Source organism: Lithohypha guttulata (genome assembly GCF_036872675.1).
Source record: "Lithohypha guttulata strain CCFEE 5908 chromosome Unknown scaffold_7, whole genome shotgun sequence".
Taxonomy (NCBI): domain Eukaryota; kingdom Fungi; phylum Ascomycota; class Eurotiomycetes; order Chaetothyriales; family Trichomeriaceae; genus Lithohypha; species Lithohypha guttulata.
Genome location: NW_027042756.1, coordinates 437,247 through 455,131, shown reverse-complemented (window position 1 = coordinate 455,131; position 17,885 = coordinate 437,247). Strand labels below are relative to the sequence as shown.

At 48.9% G+C, this 17,885-nt stretch overlaps 7 protein-coding genes across 7 annotated transcripts; 5 read left to right on the top strand and 2 right to left on the bottom strand.

The window, feature by feature from the left end:
• Positions 1 to 358: 358 nt before the first annotated feature.
• HIR3 (Histone transcription regulator 3) lies at positions 359 to 6,310 on the bottom strand (the record flags this gene model as incomplete). Its single annotated transcript, XM_064902326.1, has 2 exons — positions 359 to 1,856; positions 1,899 to 6,310. The coding sequence occupies 2 exons, from the start codon at positions 6,308 to 6,310 to the stop codon at positions 359 to 361; spliced, it is 5,910 nt and encodes a 1,969-aa protein (XP_064751300.1).
• Positions 6,311 to 6,831: 521 nt separating this feature from the next.
• On the top strand, positions 6,832 to 8,975 carry BUD7 (bud site selection protein; the record flags this gene model as incomplete). The annotated part of the gene is made up of 2 exons (XM_064902325.1): positions 6,832 to 6,854; positions 6,923 to 8,975. 2 exons carry the CDS (start codon positions 6,832 to 6,834, stop codon positions 8,973 to 8,975), a joined length of 2,076 nt encoding a protein of 691 aa, XP_064751299.1.
• A 668-nt stretch (positions 8,976 to 9,643) lies between these two features.
• LTR64_008008 (uncharacterized protein) lies at positions 9,644 to 10,183 on the top strand (the record flags this gene model as incomplete). The annotated part of the gene is made up of 3 exons (XM_064902324.1): positions 9,644 to 9,673; positions 9,745 to 9,958; positions 10,065 to 10,183. The coding sequence occupies 3 exons, from the start codon at positions 9,644 to 9,646 to the stop codon at positions 10,181 to 10,183; spliced, it is 363 nt and encodes a 120-aa protein (XP_064751298.1).
• Positions 10,184 to 11,068: 885 nt separating this feature from the next.
• sof1 lies at positions 11,069 to 12,400 on the bottom strand (the record flags this gene model as incomplete). The annotated part of the gene is made up of 1 exon (XM_064902323.1): positions 11,069 to 12,400. One exon carries the CDS (start codon positions 12,398 to 12,400, stop codon positions 11,069 to 11,071), a length of 1,332 nt encoding a protein of 443 aa, XP_064751297.1.
• Positions 12,401 to 12,729: 329 nt separating this feature from the next.
• Positions 12,730 to 14,052, top strand: RPN6 (26S proteasome regulatory subunit rpn6; the record flags this gene model as incomplete). Its single annotated transcript, XM_064902322.1, has 2 exons — positions 12,730 to 12,997; positions 13,046 to 14,052. The coding sequence occupies 2 exons, from the start codon at positions 12,730 to 12,732 to the stop codon at positions 14,050 to 14,052; spliced, it is 1,275 nt and encodes a 424-aa protein (XP_064751296.1).
• Positions 14,053 to 14,587: 535 nt separating this feature from the next.
• ncs1 (Calcium-binding protein NCS-1) lies at positions 14,588 to 15,316 on the top strand (the record flags this gene model as incomplete). The annotated part of the gene is made up of 4 exons (XM_064902321.1): positions 14,588 to 14,598; positions 14,650 to 14,735; positions 14,792 to 15,087; positions 15,137 to 15,316. 4 exons carry the CDS (start codon positions 14,588 to 14,590, stop codon positions 15,314 to 15,316), a joined length of 573 nt encoding a protein of 190 aa, XP_064751295.1.
• A 457-nt stretch (positions 15,317 to 15,773) lies between these two features.
• TMN2 (Transmembrane 9 superfamily member 2) lies at positions 15,774 to 17,791 on the top strand (the record flags this gene model as incomplete). The annotated part of the gene is made up of 2 exons (XM_064902320.1): positions 15,774 to 17,649; positions 17,724 to 17,791. 2 exons carry the CDS (start codon positions 15,774 to 15,776, stop codon positions 17,789 to 17,791), a joined length of 1,944 nt encoding a protein of 647 aa, XP_064751294.1.
• Between the last annotated feature and the right edge of the window lie 94 nt (positions 17,792 to 17,885).

The window sequence follows — 17,885 nt, the reverse complement described above, 5'->3', positions numbered from 1 at the left end:
ATGTGATGTGGCAGACAACAAGAATTTCAAGGTCGTGGACATAGTTCCTCAATTCGGCAACAAGGTACCTTGCATTCTTCTGAGAAGTCACGCTCACAGGTACGAACCTTGTCTTGGCTGCATCCCCGAGGCGGCAGCGTCTCGCCTCAGCCATTTATCGTTCACAGTACTGGGGGACCACAGCTCGTGTAACGCGAGAGCAGCAATTCCTGCAGCAGTTATGCAAATGCTGTTTTGTCCTTAGCGCTTCAGAAAGTACTCCAGCTACTGTGCCTGGTGCCGTGCTAGAGATCATGGTGGAATGACCACATTGTATAGTCTGCCCCATCTTGTGATTGGAGGACTATCACAATGCCTTCTAATCTATTCTCATCCCGTTCGTATCTTTACCTTCTCTTTCCAATACTGGTGGGTCCTGCGAATCTGGAATCTCGACATCATCGTCGAGAGGGGTATTTTGTTTAGCTTCGACATCAGCCATTCTGTCCCCATCTGCATCGTCTTCCTCCTCTTCGTCACTCTCGACCTGCTCATCCTCGTCTCTAGTCTCGGACGGCATAAGACCAGGGAACAATGGCTTCCTAGGCGAGGCAGGCTGCTCATCCCCAGACGCAGTTTCGGTGTCTTCGTTTTCGTCTTCCTCATCTTCGTTGTCTCCGTCACTGCCTTCATTCTCTGTACGACGGACTCCCTGGGCTGGGCTGTTTCGAGGACTGATACTAGGCTGTTTCGAGCCAGCTCTGCTTGCATCATGTGCTAAATCTTTAGCACTGCCTTCAGCGTCGTCGTCTCTTTCTGTCGTATCTTCCATCTTGATGCTCGGCACATTGATCGATATCGAACGCTTCATCAGTGTGGGAGTCTTGATGGGCGGAGGTTTGCCTATTGCTGCTTCGGCTCTGCGTTGTACTTCTCTTCTTGTAATGGTCTTTGCACGACCCGGCTTCGCAGCAGCTGGCATACGTAAAACCTCTGGTGGGGGCGTATCAACAGCTTCGCTGCCAGGCGGGACTATGCCCAGCCCTGAGGCCGCTGGTGCAGACTCGTCAGTTGAAGCATTTGTACCATCTATTTGTCCTACCAAAAGGTTGTTCAGACGCATTCGGTCGAGGCTATCCTCTCCAGTAGGAGCATTCGAGGAGGTAACTTGAACAAACGTGCCTTGGGCTGACGTGGATACGGCTGGTTCCTTCTCTTCGGGAGGAAGCTGAGAGACGAAAATTTCATACATGCAAGCGTAGGCATCTCCAATAAGGTCGTCAATGGCTGGACCCTTCATGAGACTGTTGTTGAGCTTTTTCATCTCAATCGCATCTTTGATGATGTCGAGGTACTGAGTGCTTGTTGTGGATTCATGCGCCCAGGTTTCAAGTTTGTCAGACGCCCTGGTGAAATCATCGAACGAGATGGTGTCGAATAAAGCACGCTCTCGTCCACGAGGCACATCGCCTATAGCCCTCAGCAGTTCAACATAGGCTGTCACTGCATCCTCCCATACCTTTGGATGATCAACAAAATCGGTTGTCTTGCGTCTGATTCTGCGTACTACCTGTTCAAGATTGCTTCGGTCGCGTAGTGTCTCCAAGATTTTAGTGAAGAAACGAAGATAGCGACCAGTATATACGTAGTGTCTACCCGCACGTTCATATTCTGGCTTCCAGACCTGCATCATCATGCTCTTCGTGAAAATAGAATCCAGGAACTGGTATTTTGCACCCAAGGCAGCCGCGACCTCATCATCATCGCCGTGATAGAGGATGTGAGCCGCACGAGCTGTAATGCGGTGATGCCAACTTGACTTATCAGCGTTCTGTAGTTTCTTGAGCACCGTCAATATGTAGGCGTTCCAATCTGGCCTGTCATGGTCAGCTTTGGTCAAACGAACACCCTGAGCGTACTGGCTCGCTTGCAAGCAGTTAAAAGCAATGTCTGTTGTGATCATTTGCTTGTCATGCATTTTGTGGATGGTAGATACAAGCTTGTAATGTGGCTCAAGAATAGGATCCGAGGACCTTTCTTTTTTAGGCACACGAGCTACAGCTTCGGTGAAAGCATCAACGACATCCTCCGCATCCACAAACCCTTGACCCCTTTCCTTGTGCTTCTGGTTAAGAGGATGATTGAGCATTTTCCACAGACACTTTCCGAGGATGTAATATCTCAGCCATGGTTTGATCTCGCCTGAAAGACTTCTGCGAATCAGGTGTGCAGCAAATGACCACACATTATAATCCGAAATAGGTTTGAACATGGGTTGCTTTGACATTGTCTGATCCCAATAGCTACTAAGATGTCTTACTGCTTTCTCTGTGTTGAAAGCTTCCCTGTTGAGCGGCGGTCGAGAAGAAGAGTAGATTCGTGTTCCGAACTCGAAGAGCATGTCGTTGATCAGCTTCGTGGTGACAACATTGTCCTCAGCTGATCTCATCGCCGTCGCGGTGGCCATTGTATAAGCATTAATTGCGTTTCTCTCAAGCGTTGCAAGGTCGGCTCTGCTGTCATTAAGCTTGTTTGAGTTCCATATCAGGCTATCTTCAATTTTGGCATCATACACCTGGGCAAGTCGATACCAGGACTCCCAATGCGAGACATCGTGCTCTATATCTTGTCTGAGAAACAGCTGCGCATTCTCTAGCTCATCTGTTGGTATAGGGCTTACTCTTTTCACTGATTTGTACTTGGCTAGTGTCATATTGCCTAAGAGGAGGTACCATCCAGTTGCAGCTATGCTTGCAAAGTCTCCATGCACTGCTCTCGTTTCGAGCTCTCCAATACCTCTAAGGCACTGATACAGAGCTTGTGGATTGATGACCGACTTAAGATAGCTCGATACTGCTTTGCGATTGAATGTCAGCGCCGTCGAAGACTTTGTTTGTCCCAAGGCGCTCTGTATTCTGTCGATTGTGGCTTTGAGGTCACTCCTAAGCAGGTCTTTGACGTTTAGACGCTTTACGTAATCCATGATGATCGGGACAAGAGTGTGGGCTGTACGCTTGTCACGATCAAGGTTTTCTGCTGGACAGCCATGATCAGTGTCGCCATGGCCAGCAGACAGTCTGATTCCATAAAGATCATAGATGACCTGGGCTATATCCAAAGACAAATCCTGGTCAACGTCGAAAGTGAACAGCTCTGCTTTTGTCGTACGTACAAAGAGTTTGTTACAGTATTTGCAGTATTGTCGTTGACCTAAAGAGGTATGAACATATCGAAGGAACAAGATCAGATCTTGTGTAGAATCCTCGAAACGTTCCGCCATCTGGCATGTGGCTTCTTTAATCATCCAGTATAGCAAGGTCCATAACTTGACGTAAAGCTCTCTAAACCTATCTCGGGCCTTCTCAAAATTCTTGGCCGCTGTTGTATTACGATGAGTAGGTGGCGTCGCAATGCCACACCTGAGACTGTCATCAACCAAGACGAATTCATGCACAACACAGGTGAGGTACACGACAGCCGACGTGGATGACTTCAGATGCTCCTCATCAATGCATTCGAAAGGGTTGTTATCGTCGGAGACCTTACCCATGATTTTGGTGACAAGCTCCTCACTATCCCGTAACCATCGGAGAAATGTGACTTCGTGTTCTCTATCTTCCAGGTCGCGCGTGCGTAATGAGCTCAATTCACGGACAATTGTCTCCAGCGACCGCAAAAGGCAAGAAACCACCTTCGTGTTATATGAAATTGCAGTATAGGCGTTTTGAAGCCGCTTCCACAAAAACAGTGTCAAAGAGGCATCCCCAGTACTCAAGAAGGAGCGAAAACTCTCGATCTGGTCCTTGTCGATGTCTGAGTGGGTTGACGTGGCATACTCGCTATAATCCAAGATAGGCTCTAACTTAAGAATAACTGATAAAGGGTCATCGTTGTCGCTATCGAAAACACTCATGAAGAAGTCGAGTGTCTTCAGCCTCGAAACCTCCTGCTCGATAGAAGACACTGATATTATTGGCATTGCAGTATTGTTAGGCAAACGAATGCTTTCCACTTGCGCCTCACTGAGTATTGCACGCAAATCTTCGAGGCAAAGCAAGACATGACTCTTGTTCGTGGATTCAGAATGCTTTGCGTATGCCACAGACGACCACAGAAAGCGTATGATCGTTTGGTCTATGTGCCTTTTGACGCTAGATCGGTCGACTGACAGGTTTTGTACCGTGTCCATTGCCAATTGTGTCCAAGCTTGCAGCCGGGACAATTCCTGTTTACGCACCTTTTCATCGATTGTGCTGGCAGGGTTGGTGACCTCTGAATATATATCGAGGTGCAGTTCAAACATAGCCTGCGCAAATTCAGCTGCCCGGTCGACAGAGAATGTGGCAATCAATCTAGTCGAATTGGCCGCGTCCGCAGATAACGCAGGGGGCGCATACCTTTGAAAGCAAGATACAAGTTCTTCGTGAGCAAATACGATGGCTTTAACGACAGCCTGCTTGAGCTGTTCTGACCACAGATTCTGGAGGTAGGGACACGTTTCTCTTCTCTCGACTGACGACGTCAATAGTTCTAGCAACCAAGAGAAAAGAGCTTCCTCAACATGCGTCGTCCTGCAGTTGACGGAGTCGACAAATGCGCGTATCTGCTTCTCGTCGTCTTTTACTGGCACAGCGGCTTCACTAGTCACGTTCGACTTGGAGTGCTTGAGAAAAAGCATTAAACCTGTTGATTTTTCCACATGATCACGACCTCCATGACCAGAAGAGAATGCGCTACTCTTTTCCTCGTTCCATGTCTTGAGGACTTGCTTCATGTTCAGGATTGGTGCAAGAGGTGGCTGTGAAGCTGACTGTGGAAGAGTACGAGCATTGCCAACTTCGTCGTGACCGGATAGTCCAAGGCTTTCAACACTTCCAAGAGTATTGGTCCCAATTCTATCAAGCAATGAGTCAACAAACTTGAACGTGTCCTCGTCGGCACTCTCAATGTAGGGAAAGCGTTCTTGCGGCAGCGAAGAAGGGTCTCGAGGTATTTCGTCCTCTTGCGCAACTGTACCAACCAGCGACTCTCTTGCCTTGATCCTTTTACTCTTACTACGGGCTTCGGGTTCGTCTATACCAGCAGCTGTGGATGAGCGCTTTCTCGACGGTAACGTGACTGGCTCTGCTAACGTCAAGGAAGGATCGGATCCTTCTTCGCCGTCTTGTTGTGCCGGTGGAATCGCTTCTGACGCTCGATCACTATCTGCTTTGTCGTGTGATGATCGTGGTGCAAAGTCAGCATTATCTAGTACTAAGTGAGAGCTTGCTGGCGAGTCAAATTCTGGCACAACAGGTATAGGGCCGCCACTTCCTTTCTCTTCTTCCATTTCCGTGTCAGTGGCCTCTGCCAAACTCCCTTGTGGAAGTTGTAATTGGATACAGGTCCCTGATGTAAAGCTCGACGTGAGGGATGTGTGACTAGCGAGTAATTGCAGTAAGCCTTCAGTCACCGCCAGGTATGTGACTGAAGAAAGAGGCAGGCATGTTGTACCAGCCTGAATGGCCAAAGGACGCCTGCTGTCGTTGACGTACTCTAGGTGGTGTGGCTTCGGTGGCAGACATGGATAAGGATCGTTGCTTCCCTTCAGCAGGTGTAGCAAACTAGTTCTCGGACGAACGCTGGAAGATCTGGATCCAGTCAAGTTGTCCTGAAGAAGATCGACAACAGCTTGCAGTTCGCCCTTGGCATATGCCTCATCAAGGCCCGACAGATCAATGGCATCGTCGCCCTCCTCGTCGCCTGCAAGGACACTCTCAAGACAGAAGCGGACAACACGGGCGGTCTGCAGGACATCGGCGACTCTGCCGGCTCGTTTCCACAGATCCAGATCTGTATCGTCCCTTTCCAGGGCAGCTGCTGCATCTGCTAACGAACGTTGGCAGGCAGGTCCGTAGTGCTGGAAAGAACTGGGACGATCATGAGGCAAGGATTGATCAAGCCGGGCATAGGTGGTATCGATCTCGAATTGAGCACGGCTCTTGTATGCCAAATACAATAATTGGGGCAAAGAATTGGCATTATCGGAAGCACCGCCTGCTGCAATGGGAACAATGGAAGCATTCACAGGAAGTGTGAGTACAGGCGAGACCTCATCTATCGAGTCATGGTCGAAGTCAGAGGCAGCCTCTGGGTACTTGAACACTTCGGAGCTAAAGAGCTCATCGTATGCCTCTCTTGCGGCTTGGTAATAGGCTGGTCCTTGAGAGTGAAGTCGTAGGGCATTTTGGTAGAGTTTCAGAGCCTCCTCTAATTGGATCTCCTTTGTGTCGTCGACCTCGGGCGATGTATCGTCTTCTTCCTCGACATTGATGGCAGACCAGCTGGACATATTGACTGATCCCTCGTTTCGTGGAATCCCAGTGTGTTAGCTTCACGCCGCCAGAGATTTCCTTCTGTCATGACCAGACAACAGGACAAGACTGAAGTTCTTGGGGATATCATTCAGAAATCTGCTGATCTTGGGCCCACGAGGGCGAGGCGGTCCAAGAAAATTGTGAAAGAGTAGAGGGTTGATGGACGCCTCGAGACGCGTCAAACGCGAGTGCGGACACGTTCATCGAGTAAGACTATAGTTGCCGCAGCGGTATTTTTATGCCCACTTGGACACGGCATATACTTGTCAAACTATTGACATGCGAAGCTGAAGCAGACCAGATATATATTTTAGGAAAGCGAGATGCGATACTACGATAAAGACCAGTACACAAGTACCTGACCCTTATACCTTCCACGGAACATTGACATGCTGGTGAAGCTCGTGTAATCACTGGGACAACACCACTTGCACATGCTCGCAGCACAGGTTATCCTTCGAACTGGCTAGTCTCTTCACCTGAACCTTCTGCGAGAATGGTTGCGCCGGCCATACCAGAGTGAGTTGCAGCTGAAGACCCGTGATGCGGACTGCTTTACTCTAGAAGAAAGGTGCTGACCTTTTCAGAATAATAGAGGACGAAGATATTGGCGTTGCAGTTGACGCTCGTACAGAGAGCCTGCCGGGTCTGCGCGAGCTTGGTCCTCCTGATCTTGTCCACTTGACGAAACAGACTGCTAAAGGCTCTTCGAAGCAGACTGGCGTCTATCACCATGTCACCGGTATCGATGCCTCCTCCTCAGCCAGTCTTGCTGCTTACGTGAACACCTTGACCTTCAACCCAACCGATAAGACGCACAAAGTGGTATCAGGTCTATACTGCTGCTACAATGCCTTTTCCCATCTCGATATGCGAGTCGAAGTGAAGATTCCAGGTGGTGTGGAAAGCTACTGCGTGGACGAAAGAGGAGACAGAAGGGTGGCTACAGATAGCCTGTGGCTTGAGACGTTTCTTTGCGCCGTGCTAAGAGCATACTCGTACGGAGATGATGGTAGCGGCAGCGAGATCAAAAAGATTATAGGAGTTCGAAGATTCAATCCCATTATCAGCACTGAAATGGAACACAAATTCCTGGACGCGGCTGAGAAGCTGTTCTTCAACGGCAGACAACTCGGCTCAGATCCTGAAATACAGACGCCCAATGTGGTTTCAAACCACCTCACAGCTGGACTACTGAAGTACATCAAGACAACCGGGCGCTACACCTCCGGGGTGAACCTGTTCCAGAAACTAAGAGAAAGAGATGTCGAGGTATCCTCGCTCCTTGCCCAAGTTCTGATCGCAGGGGACGAAGAAGTTCAAGCTGTTCGACTTCTACACGATTCAGTTCAAGATATCCCCATGGACTATGCTCTTCTCGATTGTCAGGCTGCCTTTTGTCTGAGCAAAGGTGAAGGTGAAATGGCGTTGGAATGTGCAAAAAGAAGTGTGACTGCTGCTCCTAGTGAATTCAGCACATGGGCTCGTCTAGCTGAAGTATACGTCGCCCTCCAGCAGTGGGATCTGGCTCTTCTGACGCTCAACTCGTGTCCAATGTTCTCCTACCAAGACAAGGACTCGCCCCGTATGCCCGAACCATCTCGAGTGCTTCTACCCATCCTTCCTGAAACAGCCCTCGAAGAGATAGACGAAGGGCAGCCAAAACAAGGAGAGCCGTATGATTCAGTACACATATCACTTCGTAAACTGCAAGCCGCAACCTACCAAGGCACATTCCTCAAAGCCTACAGCATACTTACATCCGTCGCGGCGGCCATAGGTTGGGACGAATTGTTGAAGATTCGAAGTCGTGTCTTTGTCATGGAAGAGGAATACCGTTCGGAAAGGCAAAGTTCCATAGCGCCCAAAGCTCCTACCAGCAAGAACGCCAGCACTGTAGCCTTGTCCGGAACACCAAATGGTTCGAGACACGCCGATCCTGACGTATCAGAAGAAGACTCTGAAGAAGAAACCGAAGAACCAAGCTCAACCGCGCAACCCAACGGTGTTGAAAATAGCATGTTGGCAGCGGAGAGCTCCATGACCAAGCCCGTTCCTACTGTCAACGCCCAAGAAGTAAAAGCTGGGAACGAAGACCCGGATCCGCCACACAAAGACTACACGAACTTTCAAAACAAAAGACTGTGTGAACGCTGGCTTGACAACTTGTTCATGGTACTGTATGAAGATTTACGGATTTACACAATCTGGCGGACGGAAATGGGACAATACAAGCAGCAGCAGTTACAATATAAGAAGTCTGCCACGGAATGGGAGATCCTAGGCGACCTGGCCGAGCGACTTCATCACAGTCCGGAGTCTATCGAGGCGTATCAACAATGTCTCAACATTCGCTTCTCTCCCAAAGCTATGACGGGCCTTCTACGTTTGTACGAGAAACGAGGAGACACGAGAAACACATTAGCGACATTGATTCGACTCATTACCTGGCAGTACAGGTGGTACTCCGAATATTCGCCAGATCTGCTCTACTCGATACGAAGACTCATCGAAGATGAAGGAGCTGTGAAGGTCAGGAGTATCGTCCAATCAACAAACTTGCCGCAAAACGTACTTGATCTCACTCACGAGTACTGCCAATTATGTGCAGCCTTCAAAAGTACAGGGACGGAGACATGAGTCAGATTGATAGGAGCAATTCACTGCTGTTTAGCTGGTAGCCAATCATATCTTTAGCATGATTCACGGGAACAAATAGATTTAATCGCGATGGTGCGAGCAAAAGACATGCAGTGACAAAAGCCTGCTGTAATATGAATCTTACTAGTGCCACCTTCTCTCGGTCCTTTTGCCTGTTTACAAGGCAAGTGCCATGGTGCCTTGCACTTCTAGCTTTCAGGCGCTTCTCATTGGTTGAGCTCATGGGTAGCGCTTTACTAGTACATTCAACTTCAGTACAACATCATTTGTTCTTTGCTTTGAGCAGATGTCAAGCAATCGGGGCTACTCTGTCTACATCCACTGACAACTGCTCTCGTTCTTCAGATTGAAAATTGTATATTGTCTTTGAATATTTTGGACAGGTACAGAAATTAATTTTGTGGTCTTTGAATAAATAGACCACTTCCCAAAAACCACTCGAGTACTCGACTGCTAGATATTTACTAACTTGTTCAGCATGGCGGGCGCTGGCCAGAAACGCATCACCAAGGCACGATTTACGATTCTTGAAGACCATACATTGAGACTAACATCGTCAGGAACTTGCAGAACTAACCACCAAGCCTCCCTCAGGTGTGACTGTCGAACTCAAAGACGACAATAACCTACATGGCTGGAAAGTCACCATGGAGGGCCCTGCAGGCTCACCATACGCCGTACGTACTAATCATCACACTGTCCTCCTTGCCATCTTGACCTCTACTAACACAGAACGAAACGTTTACAGGGCGGCAAATTCGACCTCGAACTGAATCTTCCATCAAACTATCCTTTCAAACCACCGACTGTCACCTTCAAAACTAAAATGTATCATCCAAACGTCAGCAATGATTCTCCACCGAACACGGGCATGATGTGTCTTGGTATGCTGAAGGACAGCGAGTGGAAGCCAAGTACGAAGATGAGTGCTGTGTTGGAATTTATCAGGCAACTGTTGAGAGGTATGTTGTTCTAGTATTTCTATTCCTGTTCGGATGTTCTACGAGAGGGAAAGCATCGGAGAGGTGGATGTTCGAGGTTGATATGATGCTAACTAATGACTTCCAGAGCCAGATCCAGACGATGCTGTTGAGGCCAAGATAGCCGACCAGTACAGGCAGGACAAGGCATCCTACGAGAAAGAGGCGAAGGAGTGGACGAAGAGGTATGCAACGGGCAAGAAATGAGATGATCTGATGTGGTATCGTCGTGTCTCACAGTAGCCGCCGTTTCGGTGATATCGTCCAGGATGAGATAGGACATGCCATGGCTTCGCAGAGGGTGTCCCTCCAAAGCAAAGTGGCGAAGAGCAAGAAAGAGATGAGAGATAGCTAGGAGAAACCCAGACTACGAATTGCTACGATCATGCATAGCGAGGCATCAGCACACTTCGGAGTCTTCAGGCTGGATATTGGGTATACGATTGGCATTTATCAATACGGCACAGGTCCGCAACCACTCTATTCAGTGCTGTGGACAGGCATTGAACTATTCGTTTCTGCTTCTATTCCATCCTCTTCTTCCTTTCCCGCCCCATTCCGTGCGATACTCGCTTTCTTCGTTGCGAAGACCGAGTTGGTAGATCTTTTGAATCTGGCCACTACACGTCGAACCCCTGCTCATCCATATTCTTCTGTCGCTCACTAATTGTGCGTTCTCACGCTCGAAAGTGTTGACTCCTCGTTGCTTGCTGCGTCTTTGCTGCGAAACCAAGCGTGTGTTCCTTGGTATTTGTTGTTCTCGTCTCACACAGACGGAATCAATGCAGCCTCTATTTGTAGCGTCCTAAACCTGCTCGGTCCATGCGATGTGCGTTTTTCGATCCAAAGCAGACCGAGAGAATGTGTGTAGACAAGGCGTTTTTGCCCTGTTCATATGGTAGAGAATCGACGATGATGACTATGCGGTTTTTTTTTGGCTGGCCATGCCGGGTGTATGTTACTCGTGGCGTGGCAAAGCGAAATACCGTTCTTATGGCATCAACGCATCCTCAGCTGAAGAAGGGATCGAGGCAGCTTATTCAGAATGGTGTAGTATCATAAATAAGTGATGCTGAATCGGGGTGTGTCTCTTCATCTTTCAGTTCCAAGCACCATCTTAGTCCTTTCAGGTTGTCTCAGCATAGAACCAGGTTTACTGTGTTTTCTGACATTTTCTTCCTTTCGCTTAATGGAGTTGAGCTCTTCGCGCTTGATCTCGCCAGCCTTCTTGATAGGTTTGGGCATATGTCTGTGCCTCTTTATGCGTTTGATTTCGGGCATGTGTGAGTATCTCCGGATTAGAGCCTGATCGTACTCGATTTTCTGCATTTGTCGAGCCGATTTTATACCTGCTCTGTCGGACGCATTTGCGCGCCAAAGTCGGATATTACCATCGTCACTACCTGAGAGAACGTATTTGTTATCTGGAGTCCATTTGCAGGAGAAGACGCGCTGCATTCGTTTAGTATGGTAAATGTCCCGACTGTGACCTCTGTCTCGATTCCATAGACGAATGGTGCGATCGTAAGACGCGGAGATGAGCTCTTCTCCTGTAGGCGAGAACTCGAGATCCATGACGGCAGCAACGTGATCCTTTAGCACATTCAGAGCACGCGTCATCTTGCGCATATCGAATATGTAAATGTTATGGTCTTCGTTTGCAACAGCAAAGTTGAAAGGTTCCATTGGATTCCAGGTGACTTTATTACTTGCAAGATTGAGTATGGCTTTATGCAAAGGAGAAGACGTTCGAAGGTCGTAGAGAACGATCGCACGATCGAGGGCAGTACTGGCGAGGACAGAAGTTTCCGACTGATTGAATGAGACAGATGTTAGTGTGTCAGTTGAGGTTGGCCAGCGAAGAGTCTGCGTTGGCGCTGAGGCAGGTCGAGAGAGATCATAAATGGAAATCGCACCCGATGCAACAGCTATGGCTGGCTCCGTACGATGATGGCTTATATCTGTGAATGCGCCCTGGCCCAGATAAGTCGCTAGTGGTGGAGATTTACTTTCAGTGTTGTAAGGATCCCAGAGCTTGACAGTCTTGTCCGTCGCGCAAGACAACAGTTTACGATCTGGCGTCCAGCAGATTCCCTTCACAATATTCTCATGACCTCGAACCGACCAGACTTCCTCCCGGCTCACTAGATCCCAAACCTTGATCACACCATCACCACTTCCGCTGCCAAAACGTTCCAACGAACCCGGATCCTTGGCCATGGTATAGACACCATCGACGTGACCATGACCCATCTGTCCGACGAATGGCGCGGCGAACATTCGTTCCATCTTGACTGCATTTACGGCTCGTGTGTACTCTCGTGCTCTCTCGAATGGGTGCTGAGACGGATCCAGATTCCGGGGTTGGCGGACGACATCACTTCCAGCAGGCGCTGGCGCCCTAGACAGCGACTTGATCTTCATGCTGCTAGAGCATATTAGAAGTGTAGATGTGGAAGACCACAATTCTAACTTCAGCGGCAAGAGCCAGTCGCGACTGTAACTTTTTTTTTTTGGGACAGGCAGTTGCGCACTCCTGATCCGGGTAGGTGCGGCGAAACCAGAGCCTATCGAATGCCTGAGGCCTCAACGATGTCCTCGCAATCATTTAGTGCCTGAGACCAGTACTCATCACGAGCACTGGCAGTACAAAGTAGTCTTCTACACACCCATCCTACTACCAATCATACTGCCTACCTGTCTTTACTGTACCTCAAATCTCAACCCACCACCCGTAAGAGATCTTGACTGTCATGGCGCCTCCCCCAAGCAATGAGCAGATTATAGAAGAGGCAAAGAAGGTAGCAAAGGACAACCCAGCAGAATCAGAGAAACTGTACAAACAAGTCTTATCTCAGCAACCAGGAGCGAACGAGACAGCGTCCCGCGACTATGAAAATGCACTTCTAGGTCTCGGCGAACTATACAAGACACATAAGAAACAGAAAGAACTGGCTGAGCTTGTTAGGACGAGCAGCACAACTCTATCTTCCTTTGCCAAAGCCAAAACTGCAAAATTAAGTATGTCGAAGACGGAAGCGTGCTCTGAGCCCAACTAATGCCTCGCAGTCAGACAATTACTTGACCTCTTCGCCGACATTCCGAACTCTCTTGAGAACCAGATCAGCACAACCAAGTCATGTATAGAATGGGCCGTTGAAGAGAAGCGAGCTTTCCTGCGGCAAAACCTGGAGACACGGCTGGTCAGTCTCTACATGCAAAAGCAAGCCTACTACGATGCTCTGACTTTAATCAATGGACTTCTGAAAGAGTTGAAACGACTGGACGACAAGTTGACTTTGGTCGAAGTGCAACTGCTCGAGTCGAGAGTTTACCATGCTCTAACAAATCAGCCGAAAGCGAGAGCAGCTTTGACCTCAGCAAGAACATCAGCAGCTTCTGTCTACACGCCTCCACTTCTGCAAGCCGGTCTGGACATGCAGAGTGGGATGTTGCATGCCGAAGATCAAGATTTCAATACTGCCTTCTCGTACTTCATTGAGGCACTAGAAGGCTACCACTCACAAGACGATACGCCCCGAGCTTCTGCTGCTCTACAGTACATGCTGCTGTGCAAAATCATGTTGAATCTGGTCGACGATGTTAATACTCTCCTAGCCTCGAAACAAGCACAGAGATATCAGGGTAAGAAGATGGAAGCAATGAAAGCAGTTGCTCGAGCGCATTCCAACCGATCATTAGAAGATTATGAACAAGCTCTGTCCGATTACAGACAAGAGTTGGGCAGCGATGTCTTTATTCGCAACCATCTGCGCAGATTGTACGACAACATGTTGGAACATAATCTTATCAAGGTTATTGAGCCATTCAGCAGAGTCGAGATCGATCACGTTGCGAAAATGGTTGGTCTGGACACTGTGCAAGTGGAACGAAAACTGTCACAGATGATTCTGGACAAGGTCATTATCGGTGTGCTCGACCAAGGAGCTGGTTGCTTGATTGTGTACGAAGAGACGGAAAGAGACGTGGGATATGATGCGGCTCTGGCTACGATTGACAAGCTGAGCAACGTCGTCGATGTACTGTATACCAACCAGGCGTCTAATCTGGAGTAGGAGGCGGAGCAAGGCACATGTATTTGACCCGTCAAGCCTTGCTCTGCGTTGTAAGACAAGATAGATAGGACATACGAGCGTCAACTGTCCAACACGTGCAACACGAGTGACGATCTGTTCTGGAGTTCGTTACCTGGCCACGCTAGCGCGACAAGCGGCCCCCTGGTCACCGGTTGTCAAGCTTTGGAATGATGCTGCTTGTTCTTGACCCTCTTTCATTCCCAGATTCTACTTTTTTCGTGGTCCAAGGAACTGGAGATTCATCACTTTTTCCAGTTTGACAAAGGCAATCAAACAAGCATTTCTCTTAACTACTCTGCCAACCATTGGCATTGCATAACCAGAAACTCAAACCGCACGTAACTACCTCTTTCGTCACAGTTGCGGAGGTTGATTGCACCCCACCTTTGCCCATAGCCAATAAGTCGAACCAGGCAACCAGGTCAGACAACACAGCGCATTCGATCCCCAAGGCGGGAGAACTTTGCGGCTGGTGAAAGTAAGAAAGTATTCTCGCGCATGTAAACTAGTCACAATGGGCCAAAAGTATGTACATGGACTCCTGAAGATGGCAAGCGGCTGAACATGGCTATCCAGACAGTCCAAACTCTCACCTTCGCAACTGGACGATCTCGCAAGGTCGACACATTTCGACAAGAAAGAGCTGCAGCAGTGGTATAAGGGTATGTCATGAAGTGCTCTTCCCACCACTATCAGACCAGGACCTAATCAAGCGCAGGCTTTATCAAGGACTGTCCGTCTGGCCTTCTCACAAAGGAAGAGTTTCAGAACATATACAGGACTTTCTTTCCACACGGCGACCCGTCCTCGTTCGCAGACTATGTCTTTCGCGTCTTTGACACTGATCATAACGGCTCGATCGAGTTCAAAGAGTTCATATGCGCCCTCAGTGTGACCAGCAGAGGGCGCATGGAGGATAAACTAGAATGGGCATTTCAGCTGTACGACATCGATGGGGACGGCAGGATAAGTTATGCAGAGATGTTGCAAATTGTTGAGGCCATATATAAAATGGTGAGCAAGTCTATACCTCCTCAATGTTTCGCTTGTTAACCTTGCCTAGGTTGGATCGATGGTCAAACTACCCAAGGACGAAGACACGCCGGAGAAGAGAGTCAAGAAGATCTTTCGCATGATGGACAAGGACGAGAATGGAAGCCTGGATATGAATGAATTCAAAGAGGGAAGCAAGAGGGACGAGACAATTGTGTCAGCCCTGTCGTTGTATGATGGCCTTGTATGATGAATTGGATTGAACGATAGAATGAAATCTTACGACTCAGCGAAATCAGTGAGGAAGATTGCCATCGCTTGGAAAGCAACGTACTATACCGTGGCTGAAGGCTTGGTCTTTCCTCAGGTCTGGTTTGTTAGCCGATACCATAATGCATAGAATGTCTCAATGCGCGTCCGTAAAAGAAATCCGAAACACAGTCTCCTGGAGCCCTTCTCCAAATACGCCCGCCTTTCGCTCAACTGTGAATGCTACTCTATATGACGGGAAGGCTGTCGCGCAAAGGACAAGTTCGTACGGCAGCACTTTTTACACAATAAGAACGAAGCTCGCTGATAGCTGGAAGCCAATCAGGCTTGTTCGCAGTATAGCCCATATAACCTCAGCCGTTCCATCTCTATTCGAAGCATGAGCATATAGCAAATCGTCCTATGGTCGCTACCAGGATATATCAGCTGTTTCCGACATGCTAGGAGAGCACAGGTGGCTCGGCATTCTGCTGGGTCTATTGCAGATACACTTTGCGCAAGCATTCTATCTACCAGGCCTTGCGCCGTCATCATATTCGTGGAAGGACCGTGTACCGCTTACAGTCAATACGCTCACGCCTTCACTGTCGAGACATGACCAGCAGCTACACGCCGTAGTTTCATACGACTATTATCATCCTGGCTTCCGTTTCTGCGAGCCCGAAGAAGGGCCCAAATGGGTCCGCGAATCCCTAGGTAGCATTCTCTTTGGCGACCGCATTCGAACCTCTCCCTTCGAGTTGACGCTAGGCATCAATGAGACTTGCAAGTCGATATGTCCGGGAAAAGAGTTGGACGAGAAGAGCGCTCAGTTTATGGCAGCTAGGATTGAACAGGCTTACAAGGTCAATCTTCTGATTGATGGGTTACCAGGCGCAGAAATTGCTGAAGACTTGACCACCGGTGAACTGTTCAATAGTCCTGGCTTCCCTCTTGGTACAGTCGAAGGTGAAGGCGATGCACAGCGAAAGCTTTTGTACAACCACTGGGACATCTATATTGACTATCACAAGGCCACGTTAGCTGCAGGGAAATACCGCGTTGTCAATGTGCTGGTGGTCCCTAGCTCGACGGCAGTGAACAGATACGCGAGTCCACAAAAGGGCGAATGTCCTGATGGTGGACCATTGGTCATCAACGAAAATGGTGGTCAGACTATAACTTATACCTACAGCGTCTTCTGGAGACCATCCAACCAGGCCTGGGCTACTCGCTGGGACCGGTATCTGCACATTACTGATCCCAGCATCCACTGGTTCTCTCTGATCAGCAGTATTTGCTTCGTCGTCTTACTTCTGGCACTGGTCAGCTCTATTCTGGCGAGAGCTCTCCACAAAGACATTCAGAGGTATAATAGGCTGGATAACATCAACCTTGACGACTTCAACGGCACTTCCGCGATGGACGATGATGTGCAAGAAGATTCAGGATGGAAGCTCGTTCACGGAGATGTCTTCAGAGCTCCTCGCTACTCAATGCTGCTCAGTGTCCTGCTGGGTAGTGGTGCTCAGCTCTTCGTCATGGTCGGCCTGACAGTTGCCCTTTCCTTGCTTGGCTTCTTGTCTCCGTCCAACCGTGGCTGGTTGACCACAGTGAGCCTTCTGCTCTACACCGTCCTGGGCTACGTCGGAGGCTACGTCTCAGCTCGCGCCTATAAGACGTACGGTGGTGAGAATTGGAAACTCAACATGGCCTCGACGCCACTCTTCGTCCCTGGCATCGTCTTCATCATGTTCTTTGTCATGAACCTCTTCGTCTGGGCCAAAGGTTCAGCCGGCGCGGTTCCACTGACTACCATGTTTGCTCTCGTGGGCATCTGGTTCTTCATCAGTGCTCCTCTCAGCATCTTTGGCAGCTGGACCGGGTTCCGTGTCTCCGTTCCCGATCCACCTACTCGAGTCAACCAAATCCCACGACAAATTCCTCCAGGCCCGAGCTCTCTCAAACCTCTACCCAGCATGCTCCTGACTGGTATTCTGCCCTTCTGCGCCATTTTTGTCGAACTCTATCCCATACTCTCTTCACTCTGGACTGGCAGGATCTACTATATGTTTGGCTTCTTGTTCATCTGTTATGGCATCATGGTTCTTACAACAGCTTGTACAACTATTCTACTTGTATACTTCTTACTCTGCGCTGAGGACTACCGGTGGCAATGGCGCGCTTTTCTGGGCAGCGGGATGACTGGTGTCTATGTCTTCGTTATTGCATTGTGGTTCTGGGCCACGAGAATATCATTTGGCGGGCTGACTGGAGCGATTCTGTATGTGGGCTATTCGGCGCTGATTGGATTTTTGGTGTTTGTGCTTACTGGTAAGTTCTTTTCTCTCTCTCTCTTGTTCCTGACATTAGCAAAGTGTGGTATACTGACAATTGTGAACTTGCAGGTTCGATTGGCTTTGTGTCTTCATATTGGTTCTTGTTCCGTATATATGGATCTATCAAGGTCGATTAGAAGAATGGGAGACTATGTACCAAATTGTAGCAAGGATAGTATCAAGCAATGTCTGTAGAAGCAGCCTTTACCAATCACTTTGTGCACATGAGCT